Here is a 24,679-nt window from a genome sequence, read left to right as displayed (position 1 = left end):
TGATTTGAGGTTTAAAATGTAGTTTTAAAGAATGATCACACAAAGAAATCAGATCTCAGCAAGAAATTATACATTTCTGAGATGTTTATTTGGCCCAGTAAGTTGGATACTTAATTTTAGCAGGAGATTCACACCTCCAAGTATTGATTTTCGAAAGAACAAATGGTTTATTCTTCTTCCCACTCGCTTATGGAGTATTATGTATTATATCTGTTTGTTCTACACACATTCAAAATAAATGAAAAATCAATGAAAAAGTGGTGTAGAAGATGTACGGATCTAATATCTTCTATCTTTGCCTTATGGTATCCCGCTGGCATTGGACTATTAGTACCAAATATGCAAACTGATGACATTAACTTTAGCTAAGTGATGAATAAAGTCAACAGAGGTATGGCGTATTAAATCAAGACTGTGTATCCTGAGTGTGTAAATTTCCTTTCAAAATATGATCATTAAATAAAGAACAACAACAATCTTCTCCTGCTGCTATACGGTAACTTTTCATCCTGTGACAAACGCAAATGTTTGCAGGGAATTTCATGGTAAGTAATGAAGGATAATTCAGAATTGGAAGTGATCATTCATAAAGGTGTGAAATCAACCGTTTGCCACACCGTGTATTAATCTGCCAGGTCGCATAAGTCTTGTTTGCGCGCCAGCAGAAGCAGTCGGGGGCAATAAATGAGCTCGTTCGGACGGGCCCACCGTTGGGTAATGGTGTGTGTGGACCTGCCAGACAGCCGTTTACGCCGGATCCGTCTAAATGTCAACACTTTCACTGGCGTTCACACGTGAGGTTGTCAAACATCAGATCAAGGTCTGACTGGGTGTAATGGCTCAACATTCATGAGTGTGTTTACTCTGCTGAGCTCAGTGTACCGTGACATAATGTGGTCGATAAAGACGAGAAAGGAAGGAAGCTTGGGTTTGCTGCCAGTGTGAGGATGGAAGGCAGGGGGTGTTGACAAGTGAAAACTTGACTTAATTTTAGGTAAAATTCTGTGGGGTTTTCTTCCCCTTCATCATGCCGGACAGTGTTTGTTTTTTTCAATTTAGAACAACTAATGTAAATGCAATGTCATTTATTAGGCGTACCGGTCAACCTTCGGTTAATTTAGTCAAGTCAGTAGCTGGATCGGTGCTTTTTTTTCTGCTCTTTTTGCACTCAAGTTACTAAGGCTAAACTCTATGACGGCTAAAAAAGAATTAAAGTTAATTCATCATAATCGAATTAAAAAACATTATTAAAAGATGACCACTGTAAATAATTGTATTCCCAAATTGGTCCAGCTTTTCTTATTAATCAACAAATCAATACAAGAAATTAGTTTCATGCTCCCTTGCTTTAATACTTTGAAAAAGATCAGTATTAAATCCCCTTTCAGTTACTAGGTTTTTATTAGTAGAAGTTCGCCCCCTAGTGGGCACGCTGTGTCTTACACGACTGCCTCGAGGTTTATCCATCTTTTGCACTTTTTTTTTAAAATAAACATCGTCAAATTATATGTAGTAATACATTTTAGTTAAAGAAAAGAAAACCATACAAGTCCATCTTTCTGCCATTGATTCTTTTCTTAGTTTTAAAACTACGTTTATAGGTTTTGTTAAGTGACATCAAATTTACTTTTCACAGTTCATAGATTTATACACAGATTTAGAACACATACATATAGAATGCATACATTTCAGCTGGAACAGTTATTATTTCAAGCATTTGGCTACTTATCTGGCGCCTTCCCAGAAATCACCTCCATCAGGGATAAATGTACTGGCTGAACCTCCGTCTCCAAGTATTAAGAAAGGATGTGTTCTGCATAGTACATAATACCAGAGGGAAGAGTTTTGACCCAGTTCCTCTGCTTGCACTTCTTGTTGACACTGATAGAGATGAGCTTCATCTCACAGCTGCATGATTACATTTGCCTCACTCTTGGCCAGATAGACGAGGATATGTAACGGAGGCGTGGGGCCGCTGCCCACCCACCTTCACAATTCAATGTCGCAGAAGATGTTGCACTTTTTCTATAAGACTTAGACCTGAGAACCCTTTGTTAGCGTATTTCTATACTACTAAAACAATGACACCTTTATACTGTTGCAATGGTACTTTTGTACAATTGTGTGTGTATATATATCTGTCTATGTTCATAAATTCATATTAGTGTAAATTGACTTTTTCTTCTTACGTATGTGTTTGCTGTATGGTTTTGACATGTCTGGAACAAATTTATAATAGATAAAAATAAATAAATAAACAAATATATATTTTTCTTTAACCGCACGTCTCTTTATTTACAAAAACTTTGCAGAAACTCAATAATAAAAAGAGAGAAAGAATAATATTTATGAGTTTCTAGGAATGTTGTGTGAAGATGAAGGGGTCCTGCCCTCGTGCCCACCTCTCAGTAATTTCCGCCCATGAAGCCGAATCTTTACGAACCCGCGTGCGTCGGTGGTGGAGGATGCGGGCCTCCGATTGGTCCGCTGGCTCCTGGTGGGCGGGGCCTGCCTCGTCGGGGCTTCACGCTGGACTGGTGCGATAAGAGGACACACTGACAGCAGCATGGACTCACCGTGAAGTCCCGGAGTGACCAGAACCGCACCGGGGAAAACTTTTAACCGCAACGGACTCCCGCGGCCCGGCCCGGCCTCCACACCACAACACACCCCGAGTGCGCACACTTTTTTTTTTTTTTTTTTTTTTTTAATCTGTAAACTTTCAGCGGCGTCGTGACTTGTGTTTTTACTCGAGTGAGGAAGGAAAACAAACAAACAAAAAAGTGTCTCCCGTCTCGTGACGGCTATGACCCGCACAGGTGCGCGCGCTGACAGGTGAATTCATGTCGTCGTGAGACTGAAAAAAAAAAATATCAATAAACAATGGAGGAGAAACAATTCGAGGCTTGTGGAAGCGACGAGAGTCTGTCAGCGTCTTCAGGCTCCCAAACCCTGTCCGAGGGAGGAGAGGAGGAGGAGGAGGAGGAAGAAACCACCACCACCACCGTGTTGGAAATTAAAGTTTACGGAGATGACGGGGACTTTCAAGCTGTGAACGAAGACCACAAAAACGCACAATATGAGCAGAAGACGCCTGGAGAGGAAGAGGAGGACGAGGACGAAAAGGTAAACAATCCATCACAGAATCAGTAAATCAGTATAAATGCAGATAGAATAATTCCCTTTATCTATACTGGCCATCTTATTGCATCATTAAATAAAAGTTTTTATTTTTTTTTTCTGTTAATATCTTCTGAAACTAGTTATTTTAACCACATCTGTGCAAACTCAACCTTCAAACCACCAAACTAATAAGTCACCTGAACTGTGGTGAATGTAAGCAACGATATCGGTAAAACTTTTTATAAGCCAGCAAGCAAAAACACATGAGAACACAGTTAAAGTCCTTTATTTTGTTCCTGCTGTCACAATATTTGTAAATAACCTCGTGTGTCATGTCATGAAGTCATCAGGATCGCAGACTGACTTCATCCTTTCCATGTACTAGTCATCATGCATCTCTACAAGCTGTGTGTGTTGCTTTATTTACCCCTCACTCTTGTGTTTGAGCCAGTCATGCTGGATTTTTTTTGGGCAGTTATGTTAGTGTTTTGGGTTCTTTTTCCAAAAGTGTTTCCTTCCAACAATTTCCCAAAAGCTCTCCCAAACAGTTTGTGTAGCTGTGGTTGTTATGAGCTCAATTTGTGAAGAATATACCTTTTTTTCTTATATATATATATATATATATATATATAAAGTGCTATAAGTATAAGAGGTGGCAGTGTGACATCCCCACCAAGCAGATCCTTAAAAGTCATCATGCTGTTGAATCAGCATGTCTGAAGCAATCACTACACATTGCAACATCTGCAAGGGCAGCGTTTCAGTGCAAGGAAGCTCAAGCCTACTGCTTTGCTCGTCGTAGATAATAAGAAATCTGCTCCATCTGAATGAACTTACTTGACTTTATCCCCTCTGCAAGTTGTGTGTGTGTGGGTGTGTGTGTGTGTGTGTGTGTGTTGTACCGCTTTAATCATCGCCATGTTTCAAGGTTTTCTGGAAATTAAATAGTGTTTTGGGTTCCTTTTTAAGCCTTTTCAAAAGTTATTTCCCTCCCACCACACTCTGTCTAACCTTTTCCCAAGCGGCACCAGCAGTTTAATTAGCTGGAGGTGGAGTATGTTGTAAAATAAAAAAATCAGTTTAAAAAAACAAAACAAACTGTGATTCCACTTTTCCAAGTTTTTTTAAGAGTCAAGTTGTTTTCCCCTCAAACTTCAGTTGAGTCAAAACATGTCTGAAGCGGTAACTAGTAATTGTATTGTCTGTACATCTGCAGTATTTCATTGCAGGGGTGGTCTGTTGGATGGTATTACCAACTGTAGATGATAAACCTCCCCCAGATGAATGTAATTCATACTCTGAGCTCCTTTCATTTCTTCCTCATCGTGTATGCCTTACTCGCCGTGCAGCGCAGCTGTGTGCGGATCTGCTGCTCTGCTTCATACATAATCATCATTGCATCCTCGACACTGGCGCGTTCTTCTTTGCAGCTATTGGATCGTTGGATCGCATTGAACTGCACCACTTGTTGTATTTGATAAACCTGCAGCAGCTGAGTATAATTTACCCCGCGAGCTTCATTCATCTTCTCTATTTATAAGTCGCACTTGCGCTGCTTTGATTTATTTTTCCAGTACATGAGCTACCAACTGGGTTTGATTTTCAAAAAGATCCTTTTATTTTTATGAAATTTAAAGTCTTTTTTTTTTTTTCCAGGTGGCACCTTTTTAGTTGTCAATATCTCGCCTAGAAAACGCTGCAGACGTGCCAATGTCCTCACTCAATTTCCAAAACCTCACACATTAACCAACACAAATCAAAGTGTTGTTTGCAAATGTGGTGATTTTCATATTTCTATTGCATTTTTTTAAAAATTCTATCCTCTGCATTTAAAGTCCCAGTCGTCATGCATCTCTGCAAGCTGCGCGTGCACGGCACTCTGGTTTATTTATAACCGGGTACTCAATATATTTCAGACGATGAGGCTGAAAGAGCTCAAAACGCACTTTTCCAGAGCAATAGAGTGAGTGATGTTTGCACTCCACAAAGACTCCACTAACCAACTTTATAATAATTGGTTAAGTCGCGTCATGTCCTACACCTAATTGTTACGTTCTCAAAGTCATTAATTTAATTACTGAACACAATTGATTGGATAACTCAAGCGGGAATGTTTTTCTAAGTCACCCTCCACGTTTACAAGTCGCACTCCTCCTTCAGGTTTCTACTGTCACCGGACTGCAAAACTATATATATTAAAGTTATCATGCGGTTCAATCAATGTGTTTTAGGTAGAGTAAATTTTGGTTTTACAGGAAGGTATATTCATGAAAATGTTTCAGAGGGTACTTTCACACCCTAAAACACACTTCCAACACTTTTTATTTTTCAGTCTTCCAAGCTGTACCTTCATACCAAAACCCCACAAAAAAAACTTAATAGATCGCTGCAGATGTTTCATGTTTATTCCAAAAATCGCAGCCGATAGTTTAAAAATTGAAGTAAAGCACAGCAAACTATTCGTCTGCAGCCTCTGACAGTTGTGTTTCACTTCAACGCCCCTGGATGAGGTTACAGCATGAGTGGGTGCAGATCATAAAAGTCCCGGCAACTGTGTTTGTTCGGTTGGAGCTACGATGCGCTCTCCAGCCACCTGGGTTTAGAAACATCATCACATTTAAGGGTAGAGCCAAAAATCTGAGCCACTGTTGAATAGATTAATTATTTTTTCTCACCTTATGGTGGAAACGGAAGGTTTGTTAGCATTAGTGGAAAATTTAATTTATAATACAGGATGAGCACATCTAAAGCTGCGGTGTGTACCGAGGCGACGGATGGAACAATGACGCGCACAAAGTTTGTGTTGCGGCCTTTAATTCATCCTCACACAGTTGTTTCAGCAGACGGGTTTTACTGGCTTTTATTCACCGAATAGGTCCGAGGGCGTGTGTGAGATTTCATGCTTAATTGCTTGAGCTTTGCCTTCCTCTTCCCCTCCCTGCAGTCAAATGGTGCTATCACCACAACTTGGGGCTGTAGGTGTGGCAGACGGTCATCCCCACCCCTTTACAACCCCAACGGGGAAATTCTGGAAAGTTGAACATACTCCCATCTGTTACGCCATTATCTGTAAAAGGCTTGGATGAGTTTGGAGGGGAAAAAAAACCGAACACATTGTTTTTAGTGTTGGGAGAAACTGTGGTGACATTTATCTCACTAATGCTTGTGTTCTTGTTTCAGAGGCTGTTAAATCGGTACATAAAAGTGTAACGGGCTCACGCCGGCGTCCCTCTGCCTGGATGATACCCCCCCACTGTGACTCGGTATCATGTTAGTCACTTGGCTGAGTAACAGCTTGTAGATTCATTACCTTAAAAGAGGTGAGATATCACATGAGTGGAACCGAGTGATCTTATTTCAGATTCTCCCATTATGAGCCGGTAAACAACCTTAGAATATCCATATTTGGCTGTAAAATGTTTTTTTTGTTTTTGTTTTTTTGCAATAAAATGCAATCAAATGTTGAATTTGATATTTTTACCTCACTGAAGAATTTAAACTCAACTTGCGCTCCTTTTGAACTGGAGTAACATGATGAACTCCCTGCCCTTGAAATGTCTGTTTGAGGTTCATTTAAAACCGTTGACCTCTCTTGTGCTGGCCACAGAAGAAGAGCTGTAATTTGACCTGTCGCTCCGAACACAGCGGGCACGTCGCCGGCTACGACGCCACAAAGCAGGTCGGGTAACCAATCGGCGCGGAGAAGCCTCGCGGAGGCATTACTGGCAGGGTTAATCGGGGACCCCTTGACCTTTGACTCATGTCTTGCTCCTGCGGAGTTAAAAAGGGAAAGTCTTCTGAGAACTCGCGTGATGTCACTTTTGTTTGGCCGACCAGCTCGGTTAACACTCAGTGTCCAGACTTGGCGACGTGCGGCGATACTTTCCATGATGTTTGCACAACGTCTGTCTTTACAAAATTCTGCGTCGCCGTGTCTGTTTGCTCCAGACATCTAAATCCGTCCAAAAGTTGTGGGCAGCGACAGCGTGAGCCTTATCTACTATCGGGGGTGGGGGGCGGGGGGGCGAGATGATCCCACACATAATCCCTTCTGTCATGCACAAGACAAGATAACAGAAAGAATAGAATGGGAAGCATATAGTTTAGATATATACACAGATTATTTCTCATGATTCCTGCATGAAAACTGTCCGTCAGTGAGTCGGAGGTTTGCAGTACGACATGGACCTGCACCTGCTTTTCACCTTCCAAATATTTAGATGAAGATGTTATATTTAACAGAGTCGCTGTGTATATTAAAAGGTAAACTCTGAATCTGTTTATCTTCTGTTCCTTTTCCATCAGTCTGATTCATGGCTACAATTGGCCGACTTATTTTAATCGCCTAACTTTTTTCCCTTTTCCTTGATTTATCCTTCAGTCTCTTTAAAAGATGAACAGTTACTTATAAAAGCCTATCTAATCAGGTTTCAAAATCTTCTTAAGCTGCTTGAGTCAAAATAGTCGTGTCATTCTCGACCGAGACATCGAATAAAATCCCCCTTGACCCCCGAGACAATAATGTTACCATCACTCCCACTGATTTGAAAGCTGCAACCCAGATGCTCACTCAAACATCTGAACATGGCAGCGAGAATCGGAGCTCGTCAAACCAGACCATGTTCCTCCAATCTTCTACCGTAGCCTCAGTTTCCTGTTCCTAAATGACAGGAGTTCCTCCCAGGTTATTCAGCCGGTCTTTCGAATGCCTCGGTTGTACCTCTAGACTGTTGTACGTAGAAGTCCTGTGAAGTTATACCACAATCATAAATCCTCTTTCTTCCTAATTTTCATGCTCGGTTCAAACTTCAGTAGGTCCTCTTCACCAGTGTAACGATCCTCACTACATTCACCCGCTGCCATATGATTGGCTGTTTGTGTTATGAGTAGTTGGACGGGTGTACCTGATGGCGTGGCTGCTCATTGTGGACCACAGGCAAAACAAACAAGAGCCTGTAACTGGAAGTAAACCTTGTAAAATTGGAGCTTAGAACTAAATTATGGCCCATTGTGTTTCAATGACGAGTTTCTTTTATTTTTTTTATTAAGTGAATACTATATTGAATATGCTGGAACTATGCAATATATACGCGATGGTGTGTTTCACTGTCTTAAGGTAGTGTGATGGATATGATTGTAATAATAACAAGCTTGGTTGTAATTTGTGAAAAAAGGCTAACAGCTTATTGTAAAAAGCATCTAATCTCATGGGAATACTAACAATCACATTTGAAGCACTGAATATTTTTCTGCAGTGTGTATGCGAGTACCTGGGAAGTGGGGACAGGTCCCACACCTAAATGCTAATAAATCTCGGAGATTGACGTATGCAACTGCATGAAGATGAGGATTTATTCATAATACACTATTGGGGGACATTCTCATCTCAAAAGGTGTATTTCTCAGCTACATAAACTCAATAATAAGCTGATTATAAATGTCATATACAGAGAGTTTGAACCGATACATAAAAAAATGAGCATGTGTGCTTTGTATGAAGCACTTCCATGGAAGCAACATGGTGCTCCTCTGTGTGCCTCCACTCCTTGCAAAGCCTTCGCAAATCAAAGTTTTCTAGTACTGCTGCCTCCACCGCTTGACACGGTGCATCCCGAAGTACACAATCTGTCGCCGTGTTAATCATTCCTCGTCTTTATATGTCCCACTACTTTTATATCCCCCCCTCATAATCATAAATATTGTCTCTTCTGTTTTCTCCTCGTCACATTTGAATAGCATAGTGTGTGGGTTTTATTAATATTAAGAATAATTATTAATTATTTGAGCTTTGCTGGTTTTCCTTGCTTAACTAACCTGCTGCTGCAGTGAAGAATTACTTTCCTGGACAGTGTAATTTATCCTGTTTAATTTAGCTCCTTAATGTGATACTTATAGTTCCCTAAATGAAGCGCGTGGGTATGTTATTATGGCATTATTATCACTTAACAGCAGAGAAGATTTTTCTCTTGAGAAATGTCTTTCATATTCTTCCCACATGCGAAATTGACGCTTTCAATTTGGATGTTTATAGTTACTTGAGAATTAGATGGATTATGATTAGTACACAGAGTGAGGAGCAACATAAACTGAATGGCTTCCTCAGTGGCTCCGTTAATGAAAACCGCTCTGCGTAGTTGCTCAGTAAAGTGATTTTTCTAACAATGTGTCAAATTGGGAAAACTGTGACTCGGCAGAAGGAGCCGCAACGACAATTATCCCTTAATCTGCAGCTCCACTTAGCAAACATCTACATGATGTTTCTCCTCTGGCCTGCACCTTCTGTTTTGTTCCCACTATCTTTGCCGTCACAATGTTATTTGAACCTGCATGAGGTTGTTTTTGGCAATAAAGCTATAAAGGTCCACCGTGCGAGCATGATAAACCTGACCGAGTGGGCCAAGTGAATCATTTAGCAGCTCCAAAGCAGTCATGACACCAATAACAGATGCATGTAAGTAAGAAGGCCTTACGTGGAGCCCTGAGGATCACCTTATATTTACATTTCCGTCTGTATTTACATTTAATCTGAAACATAGCTGTTATTGGTGCTTCAGTAGATATATTCCCTGCTGCCAAAAGCTACATATTCACCTTAAAAATAGTAACGGATCAGTCGGCACTGCATCGACGAGCTGCAACTTGAAAACGCTCGCTCCCCTCTGGGCCCCGGCCTGGTTGTAGGCTCAGCCAGCAGCACCTGAGGCTTGTAAGGGTGGGACGGTTCAGAAAGGCAGAGTGGAGCAAGAACACGGAGTGATTTAAAAACATTTCGCGCGACGCTCCAATTATTCCACATCAAATGACTTTCTCCATTCATCAATTTTCAACGGACAGATTGATTAGCACGGCAATAATTTAAGAAAGATCTTCTTCTGGAAATAATTATGATTTAAAAACATCAGTGTTTATTTGACTTTGTGAAAAACATCTTTTGCAGCGTAGAAGTGATTTTCCACCGGGTTTGCAGTCCACTGTAGATAGTTAATCTGCTAACGCAACTTTTCTTCCCCCTTCACTTCACCGGCCTCCATTTATCTTTCTATATCACTCAGCAGGCAGCTGCTGTAAACCAACAGACTTTACTTTGTGTTTGTCTTTATTGCACTGTTTAGAGCAGTCATGTCATTTACAACTGCATAAAAAAAAAAAAGACTTCCCTAAAAGCAGAATCAATAGTCTGGGACAGCTGTAAAAAAACCAAAACAAAACCTACACAGTCAGATCAAATGGCACAATACCTGCTCTGCTCTACTGTCTCATTCTTTAGAATAGGTTTGTTCTAAATGGGGGCGAACCAGTGTGAGACTTGGAGCTCACTAATCAGAATTAACTGGAGGATAAAAGCAGCATGAAGCTTTGTTGGATTGAAGCAGGTGAGTGTATGAGAAGGTTTGAGTATGTGTGTTTAGCTGCAGTAATTTTGTTGAAACACGACGGTACGATTAGGGTGAGAGAAAAAAAAAATGTTTTGAAGAAATGGGTGGAGACTGGCAGTCTTCCAGTGACTTTATTACCTGGTCTGTCATGACACCTTTCCGCCCATCCATCATGTAACGCCTATTCTTCCTGCATGCAGCACTGCTAAGTACAACAACGGCTCCTCTCCGCCACAGTCTGCAGATTAAAATCCCTTCATTTCATTTTGCGTGAACATTGTAGTCTTATTGACTTGTTCTTGTTCAAATAAACATTTGAAAATCCCACTGACTGTTGCCCCTTTTCCAACTGCATGATCAGTTTGACAGTATTCCAGTTGTTTCAAAGCTCGTAATGAAGAAAGGTTGTTTTGAAAGCAGTAAAAAAAAAAAAAAAAACATCCATGAAATTACTTCTTGTGCTCGCTCGTTCTCGGTGTAAATAAAACCCCTCTGTATTCCAGCCACTTCATTCTCATATAATAATGCTTTATGCAAGTCTTTGAAATGCTTTAAGCAAGAAAACATAACTTGTATTTATGACAGAAACTTAAAAACACAGTTTTAAAACCAACATGTCAAATGATCTGCCATGTTGAAAACTGAACTCGGGGGTCCTCAAAGCTCACCAGTCAAATGGAATTACGATCGTACGACTGTACGGTGGTTTTATTACAACTTTCACTGGAATTCAAAGTAGCAAACAACTGAAACAGAAGTCGTTTTTCTTAGTTTCTCTTCAATGTGCCATCTCCAGTTGCTCATATTACTACGTGAAATCTAAACGTTGATCACAACATATTGCTTTTGTTCTGTTGTGTGGCATTAAAAAGTAAAGCAATACATTATTATGACACCCTGATGGATGTGATGAACAGCCTTTCAATGTTTCTGTGTGTGACCTTCACCCACTTCGTTCTAATTTTGAGACAATCTCGCTCTCACACCTGCGTCTGAATTTCATCCCAACAGAACGTTTTTGGTTCTTAGAAAAAACCCCAGAGGCACAGGGAAAACATGCAGACTCTACTCACAAAGTCTCACTTGGTAGAGTTAAAACATTATCACGTTGTATCTCAAAGTGGCTGCTTTAACTGTTCTTTATGTTATTGATGTAAAAAGGAAATAACTGTCTGTTTACTCATTGATAAATGATTATCTTCGGCTTCTTCACCCAATTCTTTACTTATTATCAGCATGATTTCTTGTCTTTCCGTCAGATCAAAAGTCAGGTTTGTGTCCAGATTTGTAATGAGGCCGCGCTGCCAAACTCCTCCACTTCCTTGAGCTCGAACGGCGACGCTTCGTTAGTCTACAAAGTTGCCAACGGTTGAATCATGAAGCTGAAACTCGTCAACATCCCGTTTCTCTTCATACTATTTAGTAAAGTGATGAATGAAATGCGTTTCCTTCGGGTCAGTCGGGATGCATTTTTCTGTGTTCTCCAGCTGGTCGAAGTGAGACAGTGTCCCCCTGCCAGCTTATTGCTGAGGCACATATCTTGTTGAAGGCCGCTTGTGTTTAACCTCGTTACATAACGTCTCATGTGGCAAGTAGAAGAGCAGCGTGTTTCAAGGTTGCTCCGGGTGATTCTTCCCCTGAAACGTGTGTGTTGCACTTTCCACACTCGTTTGAATCTTTTGAGAGTTTTTTTTTGTGGGACAAGCTCGGACAAGTGAGAGCGTTACCAGGAGAGTCTGAGGCTGGGCCGGGCGGCTCAGATAAGTGACTCAGCTTGCAGGCGTCACTCAGTGGTGTCATCTTGAAGTTTACTTTTGCATGTTGTTTTTTTTTTCCCCTCCCTGTAGATGGAGGTAAAGCTGGATAACACTTATCACGTCCTCGGGTCTAATCCCCGTTGGGCGAATCGGTTTAGACTCCAGGTTGGGCCTGTTCCCTGAAGCCGGGAGGACAGCCGTCGAAGGTTGCACCAGAGCTCGCTCCCTCGCTCGTGTATCAATATTTGCTTCTGTTTGACAATATTTAACTCGCCGTCCACGCCGCAGCTCAAACCTTGTGTCGTGTGGTCGCCCCCCCCCACCCCCCAAAATAAGCAGCCACTTATTTCAGCAGTCAACCCATCAGGAGGGCGATTAAGAGGGATGTCCAGCGTACGTTTTGAAGGTTAAGAGGATTAACTGGTTAAGACTCTTCTTTTTTCCCCTTGCTACTACAATGAGCTGCGTCTGTCTGCGATTCAACTTTTGATTTTTTGCTCTTCGCTCTTTTTTGTTTTTCTTTGAAAACTTAATCACGGCAGACAATGGGGATTAAATCCAGCCAAAGTGACACGGAGGCTTAAGTCTGTTTGCGCCCAAACAAAATGTCTCTGGGTAGGAATTTAACTTTTGGCCCACGAACGTCAACGGAAGGAAACAAGGTAAGAGACTTGAAGAGCCTCCTCTCATTGCAGGATGACGTCTGCAAAGTGTCTTTAGTTTCTCACAACATCACATGCTTCAGCTGTTGCTTTTGATTTCAATTTTAAAGGGGTTGCACATCAATATTCCATGTTTGACCTTGCATTTCAATATGGGAAATGTGGCAAAATATCTATATTTTCAAATATAACTTCAGCTAAAGTGTTTCTTTCATCCTACCATGTCCAACTCGCCACATATTTCACTGCTTCATACTACATTTCTGACCGCACTCGTAAAGCGAACCATGCATCAAAATAAACAGCCAAAAATCTAAAATTCAATGTGTAATTTGACTCCTTGGTCTTCAGTTCATCCACCAGTGGTGGCAAGTAGATACTTATCAAGTACTTATTCCAGTTCTCTGTACTTTGGTATTTAATTTTTACTCCCAACAAATAAACAAATACATTTCTCCTCACATTCTTCAACCTGGCGTCTTCCTTCTTACAACCTCTGTGGATGAATACCGAGTTACAGTGAAAGGATGAAAGCATATATTATTACACCAATAATACTTTGAATACCAAGATTTACTGTTTCAATAAGTTCTATATAAAATCCAGCCAGCTTATTACATGCTTTTTTTTTTTCATTTAGACTTAAAACTGTGATACAACTACAACCTTGATCTGTGTCAATACTTATATTATGGCTGATGTATCCAAAATGTAATAAAAGAATAGTTACATTTGTCACTTTGTGCTTGAATACATTACTTTTTCCTCTGTAAACAAGTTGAATCGGTACTTTCACCAAGTATTTGTGCTTGTATTTAGGTAAACAATGGGAGTATTCTGAAGAGAGATGAGCAACATGCACGACAGCTATCATATAAAGTCCCTTCCTAAATGAAACGGTACCGTTTCTGTACAGACACCGACATGGTGAATATCCATGTCAGTCAAAGGTCATGACGAAGCAGTGTTGGACAGCTTTGAGTTCTTTGCCAGTTTTAAGCAGGAGATGCCAGAAAATGTACAACAGCTGTGCTGTATCTTCTTCTGAAGATTCTATATGATCTGCTGCTATAGATATTTTTATCGACTCGCAGCAGATCTAAACTAGCTCCTCTAATTTAAAAGGCTGCCCACCAAAGGTTGTTGAATTAAGAATGTTTTTTTTTTTGTCTTTATCCTAAAGACGTCTCAAGCCTCAAGCTGGAATCAAATCAAAGGCATTTTCTTGATTATAGAATTCAAGATGTATAAATATTCAATGGTTGGATAGAATTTCAACACCTTCACATCGTCTGTCAGTGCAGAACAAACATCTCAATTTGCTTCTTCATGCATTGGTTGATTTATTTAAAAAAAAATTGCATTTCAAAGAAACTGATGCGTAAAGGAAAAAGAAACATTGTGGATCGACTGAAAACTATAATAAATGTAAATCAATATTCATGATCTTGCAAGTATTTTCAACGTGTCCAATCCCAGATTTGTGCAGGTCTGTGAGCTGAGGATAAAATACAAAGTACAAGCAGAAGGTGAAAGTGATGTAATCCAAACTCCAGGTCACACGCGGTCAAACCGAAGCTTTTCATAGCCTGAAGGACTTTTTGAGGCAAACAGCCTCATGAACCAGGTTTTCCAACTCTTCTCTGAGAGAAAATACATACTGGTGAAATGAGAAAAGTTTGGCGGCTTTTATGAAGATGAAGTGGCTGCCAATCCGAAGCCGCTGTCTGCAGCTTTGCTTTTTCTCTTACTTGCTTCATTACTCAACTTGTAGTATTTAATTTTATTTTTTTGTGGCGGAAGTCCCAGATGCACATCTCAACCCACATGTAATCAGCTGCTTCTTGGCTTCAGGCCCGTCACTACACTGCTTGTTATTATTATGCCTACAATATCAGACACTCTGCGGGAAATGCTTAACAAACCCCGCTGTGTGAAATTGAAGCTGAAAAAAGGGCCACTGTGTTTTGTTTTTTTTAAACTTTGGATCTTGTCAACACAGGAAACTGAATCCCCATGTGAGAGGAGGCGAAGGTCAAATATCCAAAAGTCAAACTTTATTTAAAATTTCCAGCTGATATAAAAAAAAGGATGGAGAGTCACTGCAGAGTGTTGACACTGTGACGTGTGAAATACAGTTTGCAAATAATTAATCACATTTCAGCTGTGAGACGTCCGAGGGCCGTTATCCTCCGAGCGGTGCTGAGGGAGGGAAAAGACGGGATGAGACATCCAGTCCAGGGAGGAATTTAGGGGGAGTTGAGAAAGACAGATGTCGGGTGACGAGGTCGGCCAGAACACGGTTCACTCTCCAGCAGTTAACCCTGAGAAAAAGACGAATGGGCACGTTCAAGAGCAAAGTTCACAAACATTTACATTACGTTGCATCATGTACTGGTAGCATGTGTTTGTTTTGGGAGTCGGAGACACAAAACTTTTCTGTCTGCTTAAAGTGCAACATCAGTTCTTCTCTTATACTTTTTCTTTTAATAACTTGCATTTTGTTCTGATTCTATGAGCAGATCTGGTATACAGCTCATAGTTGCATCTCATCTTACATTCTCTGATGCTGCGAATGTTTGTATAGTGATAATCACCAGTTTTTGCACATTCAAATTACAACCACTCGGTCTCTTGTACTCTCTATTTACTCACAGATCATGTCTTGTTTGTCCATTTGAACTGTAAAGCACTTTTGTCAAGTCAAGTATATTTAAATAGTGCATTTAAAAACAACCAAGGTTGATCAAACACATATTTTTCGAGACAACATTGGACCAATCAAGCTCGTTATTGCTTTCGCACTCCTCTCTGACATGAGATGGCATGATGAGGGATGTACTCGGATTCATCCTGATGGTGGGACACTGTTCAACAAAATCCCTTCTTTCATTGAAGAAAATAGGTTGGGCCAAGGGTTCCGTCATGGAAATAAGAAACTTGATCTGTGATGTAGCTGAACTAGATTAGGATACATATGTAAATAGATAAAGATATCTTACAATTTTCTATTTTTTGAGCTTTTGAGTTGTTAATTCAGCTGCTGTTTCCAATTGGTTAAATGCACTTTCTGAATCCGTCCATTCATCTACCTTAATTTAGTTTAGCGGCGTAGGCCGCTGTAGTCAATACTAGGTATGTACTGGACAAGTACAGAGACACGGACACTCGCATGCTCACCTTCAGGATATTTATGTCTCACCAGTTCACCTCACATGCATGTTTCCAGACTAAGTGGGAAAAATAATACCCAGAGAAAATCCATGTACAAACAATGAAAACATGCAAACTATTGGATTTCGAATTCAGCAATGCCTTGAGCCTACATGTCTCAGTGCAAACTGAGACACACACGTGCATTTACAAATTAGTGTTTTCACCTCTTCAGTTCTGTATGTCCCTGCATGTTATATTTAGTGTACAAGAAAGTAGCTTTAATCACTGTGAGAACAACAAAGTTCATCCTACTGCAATAAAGCCTGGGGCTCGGGTGCAACACCCTTTAAACTGTGGCTTTACGCTTCAGCCAAAAAAACTGTCAAACCACCACTGAAATTTTCTGGTTTGCGAACGGACTCATTCCGTCATTTTCCTCAGTTTAAACCAATTGCAAAAGCTCTTTACGTCACTTCAAAGTGAGCGACCGAGGATTATGTACAACATAAAGGCCAAGCAGAAAAAGTAGCAGGTTTCTTACATTTCGAATTTAGACGGTCAATGAAGCAATCAGTCTTATTTCTAGAACAATTCTTTTTATTTTAGGTGTGTGATGTTTTTATAATTGTTCTGTAACAAAAGAAACATAAAGGCAAAACTCAAACCAGCTCTTATCACATATTTGCATCACGTATCAATTGTTTCTAAGGCCCTTTTCATTTCATGGAAACTTGTAATTCCAGAGTAAATTCGTTTGTATCCGTTCAAATCAAAAGTCATGAACATGTTGCCGATGGTCGCTGCATCACAAGAACGGAGTGTTAAAAGGCTTTTCATCAGAAGTGAGGGACACTGCCCCTCACTTCTGATGACAGACTTGTAATTTGTAATTTTCTGTTCGACGCATTCATCAGAAAAATTGAGAACGGCTTTTGAAAAGGAGAGAAAAAAAACCCAACTAACTGATTTTCCTGGTTGGTTGAAGCCATTTCGCTCTTGTCTTGAGAAACACCCGCTATGCTGAAGTGAGATTATGTAACAAGCGTCACGGTGTTGTTTGTGGTGTTCTTTCAAGTGAAACACCAAGGGAGGAATCAGATTTTGGCTTTAAAAGCTGCAGTTTGTCGAAGACTTGCTCATCCCCAAAATAAAAAATTTACAAAATAATACTGAAGGACTTTGATTATGCAACTTTGATGGTCGTTTTATAACATGGAATTTCTCATCTTCTGTTTTTTTTTTTTTTTTTAATCTAAAGGTTACTGAGCATTTTTCAGTAACAATGAGCATACAACAGCTTTCTGTCCTATTGTGCATATCTGTGTCAATCGTGTGCGTCAAAATATTGCAAAAATACTTTCAATAGTTGTTCTCGGGAGAGGTTAGATTCCCTCTCAACTGTCTGCAGTTCTTCTGAAGGGATGAAACGATCATCAGTGAGAACTGGAAAATCGGTCACACTGATGCTGTGTAGGATCCACGTCCTGTACGCCTAAGGTCCCATTACTCAGGAAAGACATTTGTGTCCTTGATCGGAGTATCCCCACTTCTACTCAAATATTCTTATCACAGAGCGGTGTAGTTATCCAGTCCTCCATGTCAATAAAGCTTCTTCACCCTCGGATCAAATAAACACATCGAATGGTTTTTGAAATCGAAGTAGGGTAGAGTTATCCTCTCGCAGACATAAAGACTTGACTCTGAAGTTGCTGCACACGGTCGGCCTTTCAAAAAGTAGTTAAACTTGGGTGAGTTATAGCCTTGGACTACAAACTGCACCTGTAACTCATGTCACACCGAAAGCACTGTATGTATATATATATACATATATATATATGTGTATATATATATATGTGTGTGTGTGTGTGTGTGTATGTATGCTCAGTAAAAAGATACGATGGAGAAACGATGAGTGAGACAAAGGCCAGCATGACTGGAAAGAGGTAAGACGTAGCACCTCTTGATGTATGGGCCTTATCTTCCCGTTCTACTGTAAATGAGTACTTGTGTCCAAGCAACCAGTGAAGGCCACTAATAACAGTTTGTTCCCATTTTTTGAAAAGGTTCCTTTCATCCGTCTCGGCGAAATGATAAACAACACTTCACCACAAAGCCTTCAAAGAGAATTAATATCCTGTGGTGTGAATTTGTTTTTCCAATTTTCTCTGGATAATTGTTCTGATGTGGAAATCATGACTAAACCCACTTCTCCTTTTGTGATGCAGAGCCATACCATCAAGTAAGTGGACAAAAGCAACAAGAAAAGCAGTGATGTGTTGTTTTTACAGTTAAGCCTCGTGGTTCAGCGGCGTAGGCCACATACTAACATGTGAATACCGCAGAGGTTTCCTTGGCCTGGAACGTTGGGAGTATTTATTACTCAACCTTGAGGACGGTGCTCCTGTGTGTGGCCATGCTCTTTCATCCTTGTGTTTGTCTGTGAAGCATAAGCAGCTCCTGCTGCTCCGTTCTTTTGTTTGTCGGCTTGTTTGAGTAGCTGCGTATGCTTATGTGTGCAGCAGTATAGAAAAATAGAGGAGTTCCTGATTTTTACCCCCCTTCAGCGCACTTGGTCTTTGTAGTGTCGGCTGATGAAGGTCGACATGTGCAGTGTCTGCTGGAAAGTTTGCTTTCTGCACATTCAAAATCATCTGCAGTGTGCGGGAAACCCCCCCCCCCCCCCCCCATTGTGCATCATCAGGGACATAGAAACCCATAGAAAGTTTCTTCTGTCTTTCTTTCACTTTCTCTTTCCCCAAAACTTGTCTCTACACGTGTGCGACGTTAATAGACTATTTGGTGGATTAATCATAGGGAGTAACCCACGTGCCCATCCCACAAATGCAAATAGAAGGGAAGCAAACAAGCTTTCCCACAGATTCCAAAGAAGCATTATAAACAACGGAGAAATGATCTACCAAACACAAATCACCATTTTTGGGCTTTGCAATATTTTTCTTGTTCCTGTCCCCCAGATGAGCCACATACAGTCATTATTACGGGGTTGTTTGGGAAATATTAGAATCTTTGTCTTCAGCAGATTTGAGGGCAGTGTGACAACAAATACATGAAAGTGTCCCAGTGAGTAGAAACACAGTCGCTCTCTCCATGCAGGTTGAAATTACCTCATTTTTCACTTGCTAAACACAACAGGCTTTGTGTGCTGTGCAGCCCACCTCCTTTGTTTTCAGCGGTTTGCTTTCTGCTTTGGCAACAAAATGTTGTTGGTACTGTCCACTGTGTGTATGTGTGTGTGTGTGTGTGTGTGTGTGGCTGAAGGTGGAAAAGAGGATGGAGGAAAGAATGGTAGGTCAGGTTTGATCTTGCTCTCAGAAGCTCTTTGCTGCAGGTGGAGGGGAGCGGTGGGTGAAAGGGCTGCAGACTGCACGCTGCTCGCTGTGCACACAGAAAAGCAAACCGTGACGGACGGATGGGAGCGTTGCCAATGTAATCGAATCGGCATTTAAACGGCTGACACCCACTTTTAAAATCAATGCAGATGTTTTGGACTCTGACACATTGGAGATACTTAGCAAGTGACTTTACTCTGAGTGCTGTCCTTCTTCTGAGTTGTTCTTCTTCAAATAGAATGGGGGAAATGTAGGTTTACTGATTACCCGGATGATTCATAACTGGCATGAGTGTCTGTTAGATACGGCCCAGCTCAGCCGAGTAAAGACTAAAATCATTGGGGAGCTCGGGCCAGCTTTGGCAGCCCTCCACAGTTTTCACTGGCTCAGATTTCTGTCGTGGTGCATCAGGAACACGAAGGCAAAAGGTTGCACGAATCGCTCGTTGCACGCAGTGGAGCTTGAATGTTGTGTATTGGGTTTGAAACGGTGGGTTTGCACGATGCAGAGCTTCCCTCGTAACTCTGAGCAGGCAGAGTTTGCCTGCCAGTGGGTGGACGTATATCTGCTTCAGACTGTAGTATCTATCTTGCGTTTTTCTTCTAAAATATTGATTAAATGTTGCTCCACATTTGTGTCGTGGCGAACTGCAGACGTTGACACGGCGCAGACATAATGAGGATTATCTCACTTCCTTTCATCTGACAGTCATCTGCTCTGGTAATTCATACGGTGGGATCAGCCCCCGAAACTACCAGACAAACACTGGATTGCTTCTACTGCTGCAGGGGGGAAATAACACAGACATCAGCTGGTAGTGGCTCTAAAAATGTTGCTGAAATGGCAGCCTCGTAAAAGTTTATTTTATTCATTTCCTAACATCATCACTACATTTAAGTAGCCTGGAATGCTTCTGTTTACGATGTGTACATTTCTAAAAGCATTGTAATCTCAGTCTGCTGCCACGATGAGCGCATGAACATTAGATTTTATCTCTAATTGGATGGAAGCATCGTTTACCTTCCTTACCTGCTTTATCTGGACTGGGGCAATGAGGCTAAGAGATTAGATGATCACAAAAGGCAGGTCACTAGTCCATAATGGGGCGAACAGACTGTCACTCACCAAATTGTACTTTTACAGTCATTTAACTTAACAAGCATAATTATAAAAAAAAAAAAAAAAAACACGTTGGCACAGAGAACATGCAACCCTAGAGTACTTTCTACCGTTGACACAGACGCCTATTTCTCTCTGGAGATGTCAGCTGATCTGTGTCGTCCAGTCGTAGCTAACGGAGCCGTGGAAACCAACCCAGTGATAAGGTAACAGGTGGACGGTTCAGAAGAGTATAAATCAGTATAAAGGTGCGAGAACTAAAGCCCCCGATGTGCGAGGCAGCCGCTAAGGCAGAATGCAACTTCTCCAAAAGCTTTTTTTACTTCATCGTACCATCATAGAGATAACTCACAGACAGTAAACCTACTCGGGAGTGAGACCGCACAACCACATCACCCCAATGCTCCGCAGACTTCACTGGCTCTCCGTCACTGTCAGAACAAACTATAAAGTCGCTCTCCTTACTCATCAATGTCTTTATGGAAATGCCCCACCTTATCCCAAAGAACTGCTCCTTCAACAAACCCCAATCTGGAACACATGATGTGCACACCAGCAAAGAAAAGTGCATTACAAATAAACTGTTATTCTTTATTACTACCCCCTGAGGCCAGTTGAGAATTTTAAGCTGTGAATTTAATTCAACCTTGTGAAAGACAACTGATGTTGGCAGGGGAAACATTCAAACTTCCCGCAAGATTGAGGAACAAATGGGCATATTTTGATATTATCCTCCCATAGACATGTACTGTATTGTGCTTTATTCCTTATTCTGCTGTAATCCAAACGGGTCACATTATTTACATTTTCGGAATGCTCTTTTTTAGTCTGTACCTAAACTACTACTGGTAGTACTTGTAGTAGTAGTACTAACATGTTCAAAGCAGACTTACTCCTGAAAACATCCCATAAGACAGAATTCTACCTGAAGATATATAGCATCTAGAAGCTGTAATTTTGTCATTTTACACCTCTGTCACTCGCTCACTCAACTCCTTATTTGTATATATGTGTGTGTGTGTGTGTATATATATATATATATATATATATATATATATATATATATATAAAATGCACCTGTACAAAAGCCTGAAGAACTTTCTTCTTATCATAACATTGTATGTGGGACCGGAAGTTGAAACAAGCACAACAGTTTTGCTCTCAAGAACAAGACGAAAACACTTAGAAGAAAGGAGACGATGCAGAGCAGCTGAAGCTTGAAGTGTATTGAGAAATAGGAATGTTTCTACGAAATGAATCAGGCTTCCGTTTGGATGTTGAAAGCCGACACTCAGCGGGGACACGGTCAACTGAGCGGAGGAAATCCCTCGGGTCGCCGTGCACGCAGCGCATATCATTACGGTCAGTGGTGTTAAGGACGTGGTGACCGCCGCGGATATTTCTGGTTTGAAAACAATGCTGCCACGTGCTGCAGGAGTTTACCGCTGATTGTTTCACAGCATAACTCTAAGCTGCTTATGGGCATTCAATCGCTTTTGAAATTACATAACTGCCTTCCTTTACTTTGTTTTCACTTGAAATTAATGTGAATCCTGTTGCTCGTCATTCACGACACACAAACTAGTTCCTGCATAAATATTAGTTTTTGATAATTATGTACAAATACCGACTATGAGGTAACTGTTTGCAGAGGAAACTGAACCACCTGATAAAGTTAATATTTGCTCACTGTGATGTTTGGATTGAAATATGAACTTTAGATATGTCCTGAGTGACCTGAAACTGCCTCAAAATCCTGGTAAACACTTGTCGTGCTCAAAAAAACTTTTTAAAATTTTTTCTCCTTGGACTCAAATTTTTTCACAACTAAATCAAAAATACTTAAAAAAAAAAAAAAAAAAAAAAAAAAAAAAAACATTGATGGTTGTTTTTAAATATCGGTGGCCTTGCCTGCTGTTATTGTAGTTGAGCAGATGGTTTCCTTGCTACTGATTTTACTGAAAACCTAAGATAAGACTTGAATGGTGCAACCCGATTTGAAAATCATTTACATGCTTAACATAACTGTCTGAGATTACCGCAGTCTTTACAACCCAATGTAGAACTGGGTTTATGGATGTCGCAACCAAATCCTGAATTTAACACGTGACTGAACCTCTCCTCCAAGAAAAGAAGCCAGTAAACTCTGATTGCAACAGATGGATCAGATGGAAGCTCCCCTCTTCTGTAAATAAGTATTTCTATTCAGCTGCACATGTGGCAATCATGATTGCTCAAATTTCATTTGCGGGAAAAGACGTTTATAGAACCGAGTAGCTTTACTGCACTTATAGCTGAACAATATTTATTAGGACGCGCTCGCAGCTCTTCACATCCGCCTCTGCAGTGTTTACTGGCTAAACATTAGGTAGTGGGTGTGTGGTTTTGTTTTTATTCAGTTTAACTTGCTGGAAGGACTGACAATGGATTCATCACAGTAGTCGGATGAGAGCATTTTCCAGGTAGAAATCCAATACTGATTCATCAGGACTAGGATTTTGGGAAATTTTGCACCAAACTAAGAAATGCATCCGTTCGGTGCAAAAGAACTTTATTTTCCTCAAAACACAAAATAATGAACAGTGAATATACAAGATGTCAATCCATATAAGAATAGCAGCTAAAAGCACAATGCAATACAAACCCACTGTTGTCTATTACATGTGAGGGTAACTAACTGTGGGCTTTGGGGTGCAGAGATGTGACTCGGACTAGATGTGACGTTCACACCGCCAAACTAAATTATCCGAATTAACACTAATTATCACCATGAGTCATAGTGGAGCGGAGAGTAAAACAGCAGCAGTCGATGCTGCGGAGTTCATGTTATTTACCTGTTACTGAGCAGTGGATATATCTGCCTGTTTATGTGTATCATGACCGTATAAATTAATTTTCATTTCATTTTGAAGTTTAGTAAGGAAAAATCTGACCACATTTATGTAATAAATGGGAAAATTTGCTGTTAGTATTTATTTAATTTGCCAAATCATTCATTTTTTATTTTGCAAGAAAAGTAACCTGCAGTGTCATTATCTTGTTTTTTTCATCAAAATAATTCATACCCATACACTAAACGAGCCAAATACCAAATGTCATGTTCAAATTCTCCTTTGGGAGACTTCAAACGCAAATGTTTTCACAAATGCTTGGTGCAGTGACATTATGCATCCATACATACCTCTCTATCCTTAAACTTTTGAAGACGGGTGAAAACGGGTTAGACCAGGTTGCCGGTTCATTAAAGGACAAACAAACATCTTCGCACCTACGGGCAATTTTTGGGGTCAGTTGGCCTAAAATGCACGTGTTTAGTCTGTGAGGAGAAAGAGGACTACTCTGAAAACACCCTAATGAGCAAACTGTACACAGAAAGACCCTCGAGCCGGGCTTTGAACCGACGACATTCCGTTTGTGAGGTGAGAGTATTAACCACTTTCCCATGGTGTTACCTAACCGTCCATTTCAATTGTATAACAAGCTCACAATGGTTACTTAGCCATGACATAATGAGATGTATCGTATGACGTAGTGGTTGTAGTTTTCAATCTGATCATAATACAACTGACATAGTGATCGTAAACACTCATGAGTCCATGTTTAATCCGGTGACTGAACAGGTTCAGGCACAAGCAAGAAGCTTAACCCACATACAGTACATATCATTCTAGACTGTAAGTGTCAAAATGAGAAAAAACCACAACATTTCTCACTTTGTTTAAATTGACAAACCGGTCTCTTGAGAAGCAAAAGCCAAACTCACATTTTTAAATATTTACTTGCTTGATAGATTTTCCTTTTAGAGTTTTGTTCTGTACGCTGGGAAGAACAACTCTGTGTGTAATATGTAATATGCATTGAGATAAATCGACATCCAGACTCTGAATGACGACACAGCTTGTTTTGAAGTTTGCTACTGACAATATAACCTGAATTCTACTGCAATTGTAGAATTGTTTTCTTTAAAAGCATCACATAAACATGGTTTATTTTTCTGAATTGAGAAGAGATTTACATTAAAAGTCTTTCTTGGCTTTGTTTTTGTGAATCAATGAGAGCTCCGTCTATATAAACTGAAGCTTTTGATAGCTTTTCCATGTAAACTTTGTTTTTAATTGTAAAGCTAGTGATTCGCT

At 40.5% G+C, this 24,679-nt stretch overlaps 1 protein-coding gene across 4 annotated transcripts in view; it reads left to right on the top strand.

The window, feature by feature from the left end:
• Positions 1–2,545: 2,545 nt before the first annotated feature.
• The window catches only part of mast4 (microtubule associated serine/threonine kinase family member 4), a 109,521-nt gene continuing 87,387 nt past the window's right edge, over positions 2,546–24,679 (top strand). For all 4 annotated transcript variants that reach the window (XM_080477083.1, XM_080477082.1, XM_080477081.1 and 1 more), the window contains exon 1: positions 2,546–3,126. In XM_080477083.1, coding sequence (XP_080333209.1) covers positions 2,884–3,126 — 243 coding nt within the window. In that variant the 5' untranslated portion in view covers positions 2,546–2,883. The remainder of the gene's footprint in view (positions 3,127–24,679) is intronic.

The sequence above is a fragment of the Lipophrys pholis genome (assembly GCF_963383615.2).
Source record: "Lipophrys pholis genome assembly, chromosome: 12".
Classification (NCBI taxonomy): Eukaryota; Metazoa; Chordata; class Actinopteri; order Blenniiformes; family Blenniidae; genus Lipophrys; species Lipophrys pholis.
Note: the sequence above shows the minus strand (reverse complement) of the source record. Positions and strands in the feature narration are given on the sequence as shown.